Below are 12241 nucleotides of genomic sequence, written 5' to 3'. Positions count from 1 at the left end.
GTAGAGAAATAAGGAGTAGCAGAAGGAAAGATATCAACGGGAGAGGATCGGGAAGGAAAGACAGGAGAAGGAGGGGAAGAAGGTAGAGGAATGGAGGAAGGTTGAGCAAAAGGAAATATGGTCTCATGGAAAATAACATCTCTGGACACACATGAATATTTGGAAGAAAGATTATACAACTTATATCCCTTTTTAGCAAAGGGATGGCCTATGAAAACATAGGGAACAAACCTAGCTCCAAACTTGTCTCTATGGATCTTAGGAACATTGGCATAACATAGACAGCCAAAGGATCTCAGATGGTATAGGAAGGGGGCTTCCCAAAGAGGAGTTCAAAGGGGCTTTTGTGATGGAGAAGAGAAGAAGGGAACCTGTTGATAGGATAAGTGGTAGTGAGAATGCAATCACCCCAGAAAGAAGTAGGCAAGCTGGATTGGAAAAGCAAAACTTTTGCAGTTTCAAGCAAGTGTCTATGTTTTCTTTCAACTACACCATTTTGTTGAGGAGTATGTGGACAAGAAGTTTGGTGGATGATGCCTTTTTCAGCAAAGAATTTGGAACCAGAGGTAGAAGAACCTAACTCTAAAGCATTGTCACTCCTAATAGTTTGAACCTTGGAAGGAAAATGGGTATCTACCATGGCTATGAAACCCTTAAGAAGGTCAAAAGCACTGCTTTTGGAACCAAAAAGGTGGGTCCAGGTAGCCCTAGTATAGTCATCAACTATAGTGAGAAAGTACCTGGCACCACCTGATATAGGGGAATGGTAGGGACCCCAAGTATCAACATGGATTAGTTGAAAGTACCTGGCACCACCTAATAGCAGCATTGGCAGATGTTTTTCGAGGTGCAACATTCTTTGTGAATTTGAAATTAGGTGGAAAACCATGGAGCTTGTAGCACTTTTCAATGCTATGTCGAGATCTTTTATAGTATTTGCAAATAAGAGACTTTGAAGACTCAAAATTCACTCGAGGTGCATAAGCAAGTTTAGAAGTACCAGTATTAAAGGAGGCAGACTCTGAAGTAAAGTGAGAGGTAGAGGACATTTGTCTCTGTTTCTTATAACTTAGGAGGATGTTGTACACAATATCAATAGAGGGGATGGGCTTTAGCATAATGATGTTGTTGCGCACCTGAACATATACATCATTCAGCCCCATCAAAAACTGGTAAATACGTTGTTCCTCCTCTACCTTGACACCACCACCACAGGTACACTTACTCGTAGAAATAGAAGCCAACTCATCCCAAAGTTTCTTTATTTTGTTGAAGTAAGAGGTAATGTCAAGAGCACCTTGACAAATGTGATATAATTCCTTCTTTATCTCAAAGACTCTAGCACCATCAGCCTGCCCATACCTAGTCTCTAATTCCCTCCAAATATCCTTGGCATATTCAGAATACACGACTGTGCAATGAATTTGCTTAGTGACAGAGTTAGAAAGCCATGCAAAAATTAAATCATTGCATCTCTGCCACTATCGCATGAGAGGAGATCCCTCAGGAGGTTTCTCTACAGTCCCATGGATGAAATCCAGCTTACTTCTAACAGAAAGAACAACTAACACGGATCATCGCCAACTTCCACAACAAGTCCCATCAAAGGGCTCAGACTAAATAACTACCCAACAAATCAGAAGGGTGAACATACAAGGGACGGCAAAGATGAGTATAATCATCAAGATGAAAAGGATGACGGGTAGATGTAGCACTTGTAGTGTCAAAAATAGATGGAGGTGAAGATGTAGTAGATATCTCCATTGAAACCAAAAATACTAAAAAAAATAGTAATCCTAATGAAGAATCACAAAACAATAGGAGAAAATGAAAGAGAATACCAACTCTTCTCGCAACCGGAGAAGGTATGACCTTGAAATCAAAAGAAAAATCACCAGCAAACCCTAATATATGCTGTTTGGACCTTGATGCGCAGCATTGAAGCAGTAACCAGGGGGGAAGTGATAATCATCGTGTTGTGCAGAAGAAAAAGACCACAATAAAGCTCGATCAATAAAAACTCCGTCAATTTTGTCAGTTTCATCGGAAATTGTAACAGTGATGATATCCGACAAGGGTAACCTCGGAAGGAAGAAGAACACCGGATCTATGAGATTCCGGGCTCTGATACCATGTTAACAGTAGTAATTGAGGTGAAATCATACAAATCTGATCTAGGGTTTGAGAGTGAGAGAAGAGAGCTTTTGATATTATATCTGAACTGAAAGAATCAAATGATCCGACTCTTTACAAATGATGAGGAATACAAACTATATATATATATATATATATACATGACCTGACTTCCCCTTCTAACCCAACTCAGATAATAATTACAAAGAAATGAAAATGGGCCTAGACCAATACAAATAATAACAAAACAAAATATGGGCCTAACACTAATCAGGAGTGGGTGGTATACTTCTAACAACACATGCAGATTCTGAAGTCAGAGAATATAGAATTTGTTATGTCACCATATGAAGTTGATGCACAATTAGCCTACTTGTCTAGCCTAGAAGAAGAAAAGAGTGGAATTGTGCCAGTAATTTCTGAGGATAGCGACTTACTAGCATATGACTGTCCCGCTGTAAGAAATTATCAAATACCTTGATATGGCCTAATGGAGGTTGCTGCTCTCCTAATAGCTCAATTCCCTTAATTAAAAGCTAAGTGACCTCTGTTAATTTTATGTACTTTTGAGTAGGTTTTCTTTAAGATGGATTCCTTTGGCAATGGTTAAGAAGTGGTACTAGATCGTGTTTTTAGTTCTGCTACTCACCTTCCTTCCTTTAGATATTTGAACAAAGATTTATTTGTAGGTTACTTGAAATTTCTAGCTTTAACTCATTTGCATTGATAACCAAACCTAAAGCATTTAAAATCAAGCATAGACTACTCTTGCAGCTAATAATGGTGATGGAATTGTTTTTTTGTGTAGTCAACAGAAGCAAAATAGCTGCTGAAATTGAAATTCTTTCTGAATAGCATTTGATTGTCTTAATTCTTTGTAACTTTTACAATAGTTACATTATTCATCATTTGCACGCATGTGTGTATTAGCTAGCTGTGATTTTATTCCGTTTGTCCCTAGTATAGGAATCACAAAAGCTTATAATCTGGTCTCTAAGTATCGTAGCTTAGATCGAGTAAGCATATTCTCTATTTGTTCAAAACAAGGAAGTTTACCTTCTTGTATCTGTAATTGGTGATTAATTGCTATGATAACTTCATCATAATATACTTGGTTTGTTTAGCATTGCTTATATCAGCTTTGCACCAGTCTGATACCTAATCTTTACCTGATACTAGATATATGGACAAGAGGTGAATGTAAGAATAGTAGAAGAAAAGTATTATTTGGAGACCTTATGCTAGCCCAAGATCGTTAACTAAGATTCGAAGATTCAACTAAAGAAGAGGAAGCTTGAAAAGAGAAGAGTTTTTAGATACGAGAACTTGTTTAGGAAAGAAAGACTTTCTTGATTTTTGTCTTTGTTACAAATGCCTAAGGTTACTCCTATTTATACTTGTCTAGGAATGATTCTAGATACAAAAATAATCTAGACAATTTTATCATCTTCTACTAGTATCTTCCTTAAATATCCAAGACTCTAGAATATCTAGGTATTTCTTAAGTATCACAAATATCAAAGATATTACTCCATAACTTTCTATAACTTTCTTCTAATTATAATTTTTACTCTTCCAAAAAATTAACTTTATTTTTTTACACTCACCCTTAAAGTGATTTTTTGGAAGCTATCCCAAGCTTGTCGCTGAAGATCTCAATCGATGCTTTACGCCATGTCTTGGTGAAGATCTCAGCACTATTTTTTCTGGCTCGTCTTGCTTCCCTAAATATTTAAGGTTCCTTAATTGGTCCTGCAAAGAACATGAGTATGTGCTGACGAAATTTTCATCTTTGAAACGAGCTTGTTTAACAATAGTTCTTTTTGGCCTTCCTGAAACATTTGAATCATCTCTTTGCCGAGTTTCATGTCGTTGAGTTCTTGGGCTCCCCCTTTCTTTTAGCTCATCAACAACTGCATTATCTAAAGAAGTACTTGTGATTGGCAGATCTGATGCTTCAAGGTTCAAGGGTTTAGAACCTGTGCCTTCTTGCGCAAATCCATCATACAAAGAGACTTCACCGTATATGACATCCCTTGAAACAATGAAGAGATGGGGTTTAGGATCCATACACTTCCAACCCTTTTTTTCTTTCATCATATCCGACAAAGATGCATTGTCTTGCCTTGGCATCCAACTTGCTCCGTTGAGAATCCATAATATGAACATAATAAATAGAGCCAAAAATCCTGAGGTGTTTAATGCTAGGATTTTCTCCAAACAATAATTCATAGAGAGACTTCATATTGTTTAGAGAAAGAGGCATCTTGTTAATCACATACCCTGCACATTTCATACTTTCAGCCCACAAGGCTCTAGGTAAATTCTTGGCATGAAGCCAACTCTTACATATCTCAGTTAAGTGTCGGATCTTCCTTTCAGCCACTTCATTTTATTATGGTGTATCAGTGTATGTGAGTTCTATTTTAACGCCATGCTAACGGCAAAAGGAAAGAAATTCATTTGAAGTGAACTCACTGCCATTATCAGTTCGCAGCTGCATTATTCTGGAATCGAGATTGCCTTCAACTGTTTCTTTGAACTCCACAAACCTATTGAAAGCTTCTGATTTATGCTTCACAAAATAAATCCAAGTGAATCTAGTAAAATCATCAATAAAAATTAGCATATAAGAATAGCTTGAGAATGAAGAAGTTCTCGTTGGCCCCATCAAGTCACTGTGAATAAGTTCTAGTGGGACATTGCACCTTGACAAGGATCTATCAAATGGAAGACAGTGTGCCTTTCCATATTGACATCCTTCACAAACCTCCCCTCCACCAAAATTTCTTAAGTTAGGCAATCCTTCTACTAGATTCAATTTTATCATGGCTTTTAATTTATCCATGCTAAGATGTCCAAGTCTAGCATGCCAAAGATATGTGTTATCATTGCTATTCATCTTCTCAATATATGAATTAGAGACAAATAAAATATATAAATTGTTAACTCTCTTACCTGAGTGAATGATATCTGCCTTGAGTACCTTGATATTTTGGAGGAACTTCACATCACATGGGCCAAATAGCAAATAGTTTCGAGCATCTACAACATTTGCAATTAAAAATAGATTTTTCTTCATTCCTGGAACATGAAAGACTCTATTGAGGGTGATAGTGTCTTTTTGCTTCTCCTTGATCACAACAGTGCCTTCCTTCTCCATATTATGGACTGTATTATCTGCTATATCCAATGACATCATGTCTGTTGTATTCGCAAAAGGTGGAGAATTTGGATTGATCTCCAGTGAGATTGTGCGCACATCATAAATTCGCGATCCAGTCTCTTTCAAAATTTATGGAAGCCATGGCATTTTTGCTCGAGTCTCCGCTGCGAAGTACTTTCCCCAACCTCCTCCTCCTACTCATCCTCCTTCTTTTTCTTCTTCTTCTCCTTCTTCTTCTTCTTCTTCTTCTTCTTCTTCTTCTTCTTCTTCTTCTTCTTCTTCAGCGGCTTTCTTGGTTTGACCCATATTGTTCTCTTTGGCTCGACAATATCTTTTATGTGTCCAACTTTGCCACAACGGTAATATTTTAAAGGCTTCTTACCATTGCTGGAAGACTCCCCCTTCTTTCCTGGTGAGCTTGAACCATTTGAGGATCGAGAGTACAGTTTATCTCTTGCATTCCCTTTAAAGTTCCTCTTATCAGCGGCAAGAGCATTTTCTTCCCCCTTCTTTGACAGATACACCAGTCATCTGTTTGGCTAGTAGCTCCTGTGATGACAACAAATTATCAAACTCTTCCAAAGATGGTTATTGAACCCATCCTTGAATCGATGTAATAAAGGGAATATATTCTAGCTTTAAACCACGAATAATAATTCTTCTTATTCGTGCTTCAGAGATAGCCTCGTCCGGATTCAATAGAGTAATTTCGGAACACAGATTTTTAATCTTCAAAAAATACTCAATGATAGAGAGATTACCTTGAGTGGTGTTAGCTAACTCATTCTCCAAAATCTATAGCCGAGCTTCATCCTTCTTGTTGAACAGCCGATCGAAGGTCCTCCATTTTTCATGAGCTGATTTACACCTTATAATATGATCAAATAAATTAGGAGAGATAGACCTCTTTAGGATAAATTCCGCCTTAGCATTAATCTGCTTCCACTTCTTACGCGCATTGCTATTTTCCGATGCGTTAGCAGGAGGACTTGTGTTACTCCCATTGACAATTTTCCCACAAATCCTCACCAACAAGGTATGACTCCATACAAGTCTTTCATACCTTGTAGTTGGACTGGTTTAATAATTTCATCCCCAGTCCATTAGCACGACCCCCCAAATCCATTTAGAGAAACCAGTTGAATCAACCACTAACCCGACCTTGCAAATATATCTAGAAGCCAACTATGACTCTGATACCATGTAAAAAATAGCAGAAGAAAAGTATTATTTGGAGACCTTCTGCTAACCCAAGATCGTTAACTAAGATTGGAAGATTCAACTAAAGAAAAAGAAGCTTGAAAAGAGAAGAGAGTTTTTAGATATGAGAACTTGTTTAGGAAAGAAAGACTTTCTTGATTTTTGGCTTCGTTACAAATGCATAAGACTACTCCTATTTATACTTGTCCAGTGATGATTTTATATACAAAAATAATCTCGACAATTCTATCATCTTCTACTAATATCTTCCTTAAATATCCAAGACTCTAGAATATCTACGTATTTCTTAAGTACCACAAATATCAAAGATATTACGCCATAACTTTTACTCTTCCAAAAAATCAACTTTGTTTTTTCACAGTGAATTTACAAGAGCCTTTTACAGCAAGACATTGAGGAACAACATTTAATGGAATAATTACTTGCACTAGATCTTGTTCAACAATTTAATGGAGTCAACAGGAAGCCGTAATTACTGTTGATTTTAGATTTTGCATAGATGTTTATTTGCTCTTTTTTCCTCTTCCTTTCTCCTTTTGGGCGTGACTCTTGGGGGGGGGGGGGGGGGTTGAACGGGCAAATGCTGAATTTGTACTGTCCCTGATTGTTCTTAACTTAAGATGTCCTGAAAAGATTTATACAGTTAGAGCTTCATAGATAAAAATCATTTTCCAATGTTTAACAGGTTCTTTCCATGTTAAAGTTTGAGAAGGGAGATCAAGTCCCTGAAGATTACACAAAATCATTTAAAGAAGCTATTGCAGTTTTCCACCATGCTAGAATGTGAGTCTAACAATTAACATGACAACTTTTCTATATAGTTCTGCATTTGTTCTGTCAGCTGACACGTGAATGATAAACTTTTCTTCTATGTTTAATTAGATATGATATTAGTTTGAAGCAGACCAAGCACTTGAAACCTGTCCCAGAACAGCTGTTGCAGTTTCTGGACGAAGAACTTGACTTCTTAGGACCGTATCCTTTAGTTTCTTTGTGGTTTTCATCCTATTGGAGTTATATGACAAAATTTGTCCTCCTCTTACTTGGGGCTTGCCTTCTCTTATGAATGAAGCTTCAGCATTCTCTGACCTTTTGCAAAATAGTGCTTTAAATTGCTATATCTGATGCTTTTGCAATGAAAGGTATGGCAAAACTATTTATCCTTGACAGTCAATAGAGAAATTCTTCCATCATTGGCAACTGCAATTGCTCAAGGTAAATCATGTGTCCACTGCAAACATCAAGAAAATTTGCGGTCCATTCTCTCGACAACAGGCATCTGCTCAAGCTTCAAAATTTAGGCAGTTTTCTTGCTATTTCTTCTAGTAAAACTAGAAAAGAAACAACAGGCAAGCATGACATATAGATTGTCACTAATATTACAATCGTTTTCTAGTGCATTTAAATGGAACTAAGGGGTACATAATGTGCTGGCAAAATGATAATGATGCTCCAAATTTTTATTAGAGACAGTTTTTGTTGGCACTTTCAGTGGTGGAGACGAAGCAAGCCTCGGATGAACAGAACCAGTGTCCATTTATGGACGACAAGGAGTGCATAGAGGAAGCAGTAGCTCTTCAAAACATGCTATGCCCTTCAATATCAACTAGGAAAATGGTGGGAAAAGAGACAAAGAGTCTGCAGAAAGAAGTAAAGTTCCAGATAATAATCCTTTTTAGGAAAAGAAAAGTGGAGGAAATTGAGCCAGATGAAATGGAAAGTGTTACTGAACAAATCTCAGAAGTGACTGAGGTTGAAAGCCTGAAAGTTGTATGTACTACTCCAGAATCACAAAAAAGTGTGGAATCTAAGCCGATTAAAAGAATTGAATTAAGAAAAGTTACCAATGAAAGGAAGGTTAAGAGGAGTAATTGTCAAAGTTCAGAAAACAAGAAAAACTCTATACTGAATTTCTTTTCTCGCGTGTAATTTATTGAATTTGTTTCAGCCTTGATTAATTTACTTTGATCAGTCACTTTTCCTTTTTAGTCTATTATCTTGCAGATTTCTTAATTTTATCATCAATTAGACACAACAATTCCTCTGCCAACATTCCACTGGTAAGCAATCTGTAAACTGTGATAAATTTTTTAAGTTTTTTTTAAAGGTCGAGACTGGTCAATCTTCCATTATCTAGACCATAACCCTAATCTAATTATGTAAGTTTGATTCTTAGTGCTTATTAATTAGAAGGTTCCAAGTAGATACAGAGTTTAAAATACTTGTTCTGACTTGTGCATATAATTATATAAGTAGAAGTCAAGAATTAGGAATTGCAGTACTAAAGCTGTATCATTCATACTTTTATTTCCTTGCAAACATCATAGCTATATTGTAGAAAGAACATTCTTGTATTAAACTAACACAACTTGAAATCCTAGTGCCTAATAAAGGCCCCAACTTATGAGTTTCAAGTCCTCTAAAATCTAAACAGACATTCTAAAAACTGAACTACTTTTAATGAGAGTAAAAAAAGACAGACAAGGGCAGAGCCGCCTTAATGCTTGTGGCGCCTAAGTAATTTCTTGAACCATAATGCTGACAACTTTGGGTATCGTTTGAGGGTATTGAAATCAACATAGACAATGCCAAATCTGGAAGTATAACCCAATCTCCATTCAAAGTTGTCGACCAATGACCACGCGAAATAGCCTATGACATTAGCTCCTTCATCTACAGTCTTCTTTAGTTCTTTCAAATAGCTCTTGTAGTAAGCAATCCTTTTGGTGTCATATAATGCTTTAGGAAGGGTAATGTTGCCCGCATAATCCATACCTGTAAATCATATACTATTAGTTCAGACATTCTTTTTGTCAAATGCAGCTTTGAAAAGTTTCACTAATTAAACAAACCATACCATTTTCTGCCAGAATCATGGTAGGATTTCCATAACGTTCTTTAACATAGTTGACAGCCTTATGTAGACCCCATGGAACGATATATAGCCAATCTGAGTGTGCCTACAATCATATTCAATAAAGATAGTGTTAGCTAATAATTAGGATATTAGTACATTTTTAGGTTAAAAACAATGTTAACTTCATCATATACTCACCCTGGGACCAATTGGTACTCCCTTGCGATCATCTACATAAGAGCAAGTGAAAGAATTAGAATCAGTAGAACCTCTTACATACTAAAACAAGTAGTTTCATTTATAACTTAAGAATTAGTAAAAGAGTAGTTTCTTACAAGCAAATCCAACATTCCAGTCCTGTTGATATCCCAAGGGTTGTGGTGTCGTGTAATGAGGATCATACATGTAGTAGGCAGTGTACTGGTTTATGCCCAATAAATCAATTGATCCCTTGACCATCTTAACCTCTTCTTTCGTGAACTTGGGTAATCGCTTCCCCACAATATTTTGCATGGTTTTTGGGTACTCACCATATACAAGAGGATGCAAAAACCTGTCGAACAACCCCAAAGTATGATTATAGTTAGTCAGAACCCACTCTCTCAACTCAGAAACGACAATATCTAAATTCTGGATCTACCGGTAAGAATCACCCATTAATTTAGCAATTCCAACATGACTACATTACTATGTGTGAAAGCTCTTACCATCCCAAATGAAAGTCTCTTGCTCTTTGAGCAGCATAGTTATCGGCTTTTCCTCTTGTCAAAGGTTCATACCACACAAAATCCAAGAGAATGCCAAATTTTCCCTTCTGTTTCTCCTGTTATTGCATTTAGAAAATAAGGTCAAAAGGCGATCTTTGATTTCCAAAGTAGGAAAAAGAGAAAGAGAAAATCGTACCTGATATTTTTCGCGGTATCTCTGAGCTGCAGTAGCATGACATAAGATGAGATTATGGGCAACAATATAAGGCTCAGTTGCAGAATCTCCTTCAGTACAGTTTCCAAATGGTTTAGAACATCTTCCGGGTGCAAAGAATCCAGTATCATACCCTAAAGCAGCAACAACTCTTGGCTCATTAAACGAAAACCAGTTCTTCACTCTGTCTCCAAATGTCTTAAAACAAAACTCCGCATAATCAGCATAATCTTTCCTGCAATATTCCAACAATAAAAACCATAACTCAAATAAAGAAGCAAATAGTTGGTAGTAGCATGAGTTTAAGTGATGATATACTTACACGACTTCACGGCTTAACCATCCATTGTACCTATCTTGAAGTGCTTGTGGTAAATCATAGTGATTAAGATTAGCATATGGGGTAATACCTGTTAAAAATTTGTTTAAATTTCAGTATAGTAAAAACTATGTATTTTCACAACAACAATCTCTATGATTGTTACCTCTTTCGAGCATGTAGTCGATCAACCTGTTATAATAAGCAACTCCTTTCCAGTTTACTTTACCAGTCCCATCTACATTACAAATTTCAGACGCAAAGATTAAAATTTAACTTATTATTGCAAATGGCTAGTGAATAGACTATAAAATAAAAAAGGAATAGGGAAATTACTTGGGAAAATTCTGGACCATGAAATAGAGAAGCGATAAGCTTCAAAATTCAGATTCGCCAACAGATCAATATCCTCCTGTACCCATTAAAGTGGCATCAAATAACATGACTTTTTGAAGTCATTACTGGAAAAATTCAAACAGCTTAATGTCCTGTACTTGAACTTCAGTCTTTATATTATATTCAGTAATTCCAATTTTATGAAGAGTTTAACTTATACGTAAAGGAATTTTTACATTATAGGTCAGACATTCACAATATGGGATTGTAATAATAAAGACGGAACTGACCTTTCAAAACCTTTAATACATACCAAATAGTAGATACTTAATAATCATAATAACTAATCTCAACATAAATAATTCCGACATTACTACCGACCCCTATATGTTGCAGCATATATTAACTTAGTACACTCACCTTATAACGATGATATTGGTCAACAGCAACTTCTCCATTGGCATTGTTTGGTTCAACTCCTGTTTTTATTATTCCATCAAAATTTATTAGTAAAAGCAAAACACCAACAAAATCAAAATCACATAATTAAAACTTGTATAATCCAAGATTAATGTATTAATACCAGGTCGTTTAATGAAAGTATCCCAAATACTAGGTCCACGGCCATCAGTACTAGCAGCACCTTCAACTTGGTACGCAGAAGTTGCTGTTCCGAATATAAATCCCTTCGGAAAACTCTCTCTGCTTAAACCTCCGGTGTCAAAACTCAACTTTTCCGGCGAAATATCATTAATGTCAGACTTAACTGTAATTACAGTACTTAGTACTGCAATTAGCAGCATAATTAGCCATGGAGAACTAATTGCTTTAATCATTGTGAAGTACTCAATGGAGAGGTTTGAGTAGAATGTGAAGGTACGTGGTGGCAAGACAAATCTATTTATAGAAGAAAAATATAATAGAGTTGGGTCCCATGCTTATCCTATTGTAGCAGTACTAATTAGTATTCTTTTAGAAGAATAATTATCGTACTTAGTATTCTTTTAGAAGATTAATTAATCAATCTTATTACACTATCTTTTCTATCGGGATAAAGTTGGTACGTGACGAAATATTAACCTGTTCCATGTTTATCTTATAAGTAGTACTTAGTATTCTTTTAGAAGATTAATTACTATCTTACTTATTCAAATATTTTTTTTTCTCGAGATAAAGTTGGTAAGGGACTAAATATTGACCTAAATTAGGCGATTTTGCTTAGGAGTTTTAATTCATAAATTTTCTCCTTTTTGATAAAAAAATTAATGATTTAAGTACATCCGTCAAG

General features: G+C 36.1%; 1 protein-coding gene and 1 pseudogene across 1 annotated transcript; one reads left to right on the top strand and one right to left on the bottom strand.

Annotated features, from left to right (window-relative positions):
- Positions 1-8449, top strand: part of LOC138888604 (exonuclease 1-like) — a 102729-nt pseudogene extending 94280 nt beyond the window's left edge.
- Positions 8450-8793: 344 nt separating this feature from the next.
- On the bottom strand, positions 8794-11819 carry LOC104210683 (beta-glucosidase 44-like). The gene is made up of 11 exons (XM_009759630.2): positions 11537-11819; positions 11374-11432; positions 10954-11029; positions 10784-10855; positions 10621-10708; positions 10281-10533; positions 10085-10200; positions 9713-9930; positions 9576-9607; positions 9378-9480; positions 8794-9295 (listed from the first exon to the last, which is right to left on the bottom strand). The coding sequence occupies exons 1-11, from the start codon at positions 11787-11789 to the stop codon at positions 9018-9020; spliced, it is 1548 nt and encodes a 515-aa protein (XP_009757932.1). The 5' UTR covers positions 11790-11819; the 3' UTR covers positions 8794-9017.
- Between the last annotated feature and the right edge of the window lie 422 nt (positions 11820-12241).

The sequence above is a fragment of the Nicotiana sylvestris genome, chromosome 3 (assembly GCF_000393655.2).
Source record: "Nicotiana sylvestris chromosome 3, ASM39365v2, whole genome shotgun sequence".
Classification (NCBI taxonomy): domain Eukaryota; kingdom Viridiplantae; phylum Streptophyta; class Magnoliopsida; order Solanales; family Solanaceae; genus Nicotiana; species Nicotiana sylvestris.
This window is presented reverse-complemented; position numbering and strand designations above follow the sequence as displayed.

What these genes read in the sequence shown, in the direction of transcription:
- LOC104210683 (XM_009759630.2), bottom strand. Translation starts at nt 11,789, where the DNA reads ATGATTAAAGCAATTAGTTCTCCATGGCTAATTATGCTGCTAATTGCA. An exon ending in TACTTTCATTAAACGACCTG is followed by an intron (nt 11,433 to 11,536) that starts GTATTAATACAT and finishes TAATAAAAACAG; the next exon opens with GAGTTGAACCAAACAATGCC. An exon ending in AGAGACTTTCATTTGGGATG is followed by an intron (nt 9,931 to 10,084) that starts GTAAGAGCTTTC and finishes GTTGTTCGACAG; the next exon opens with GTTTTTGCATCCTCTTGTAT.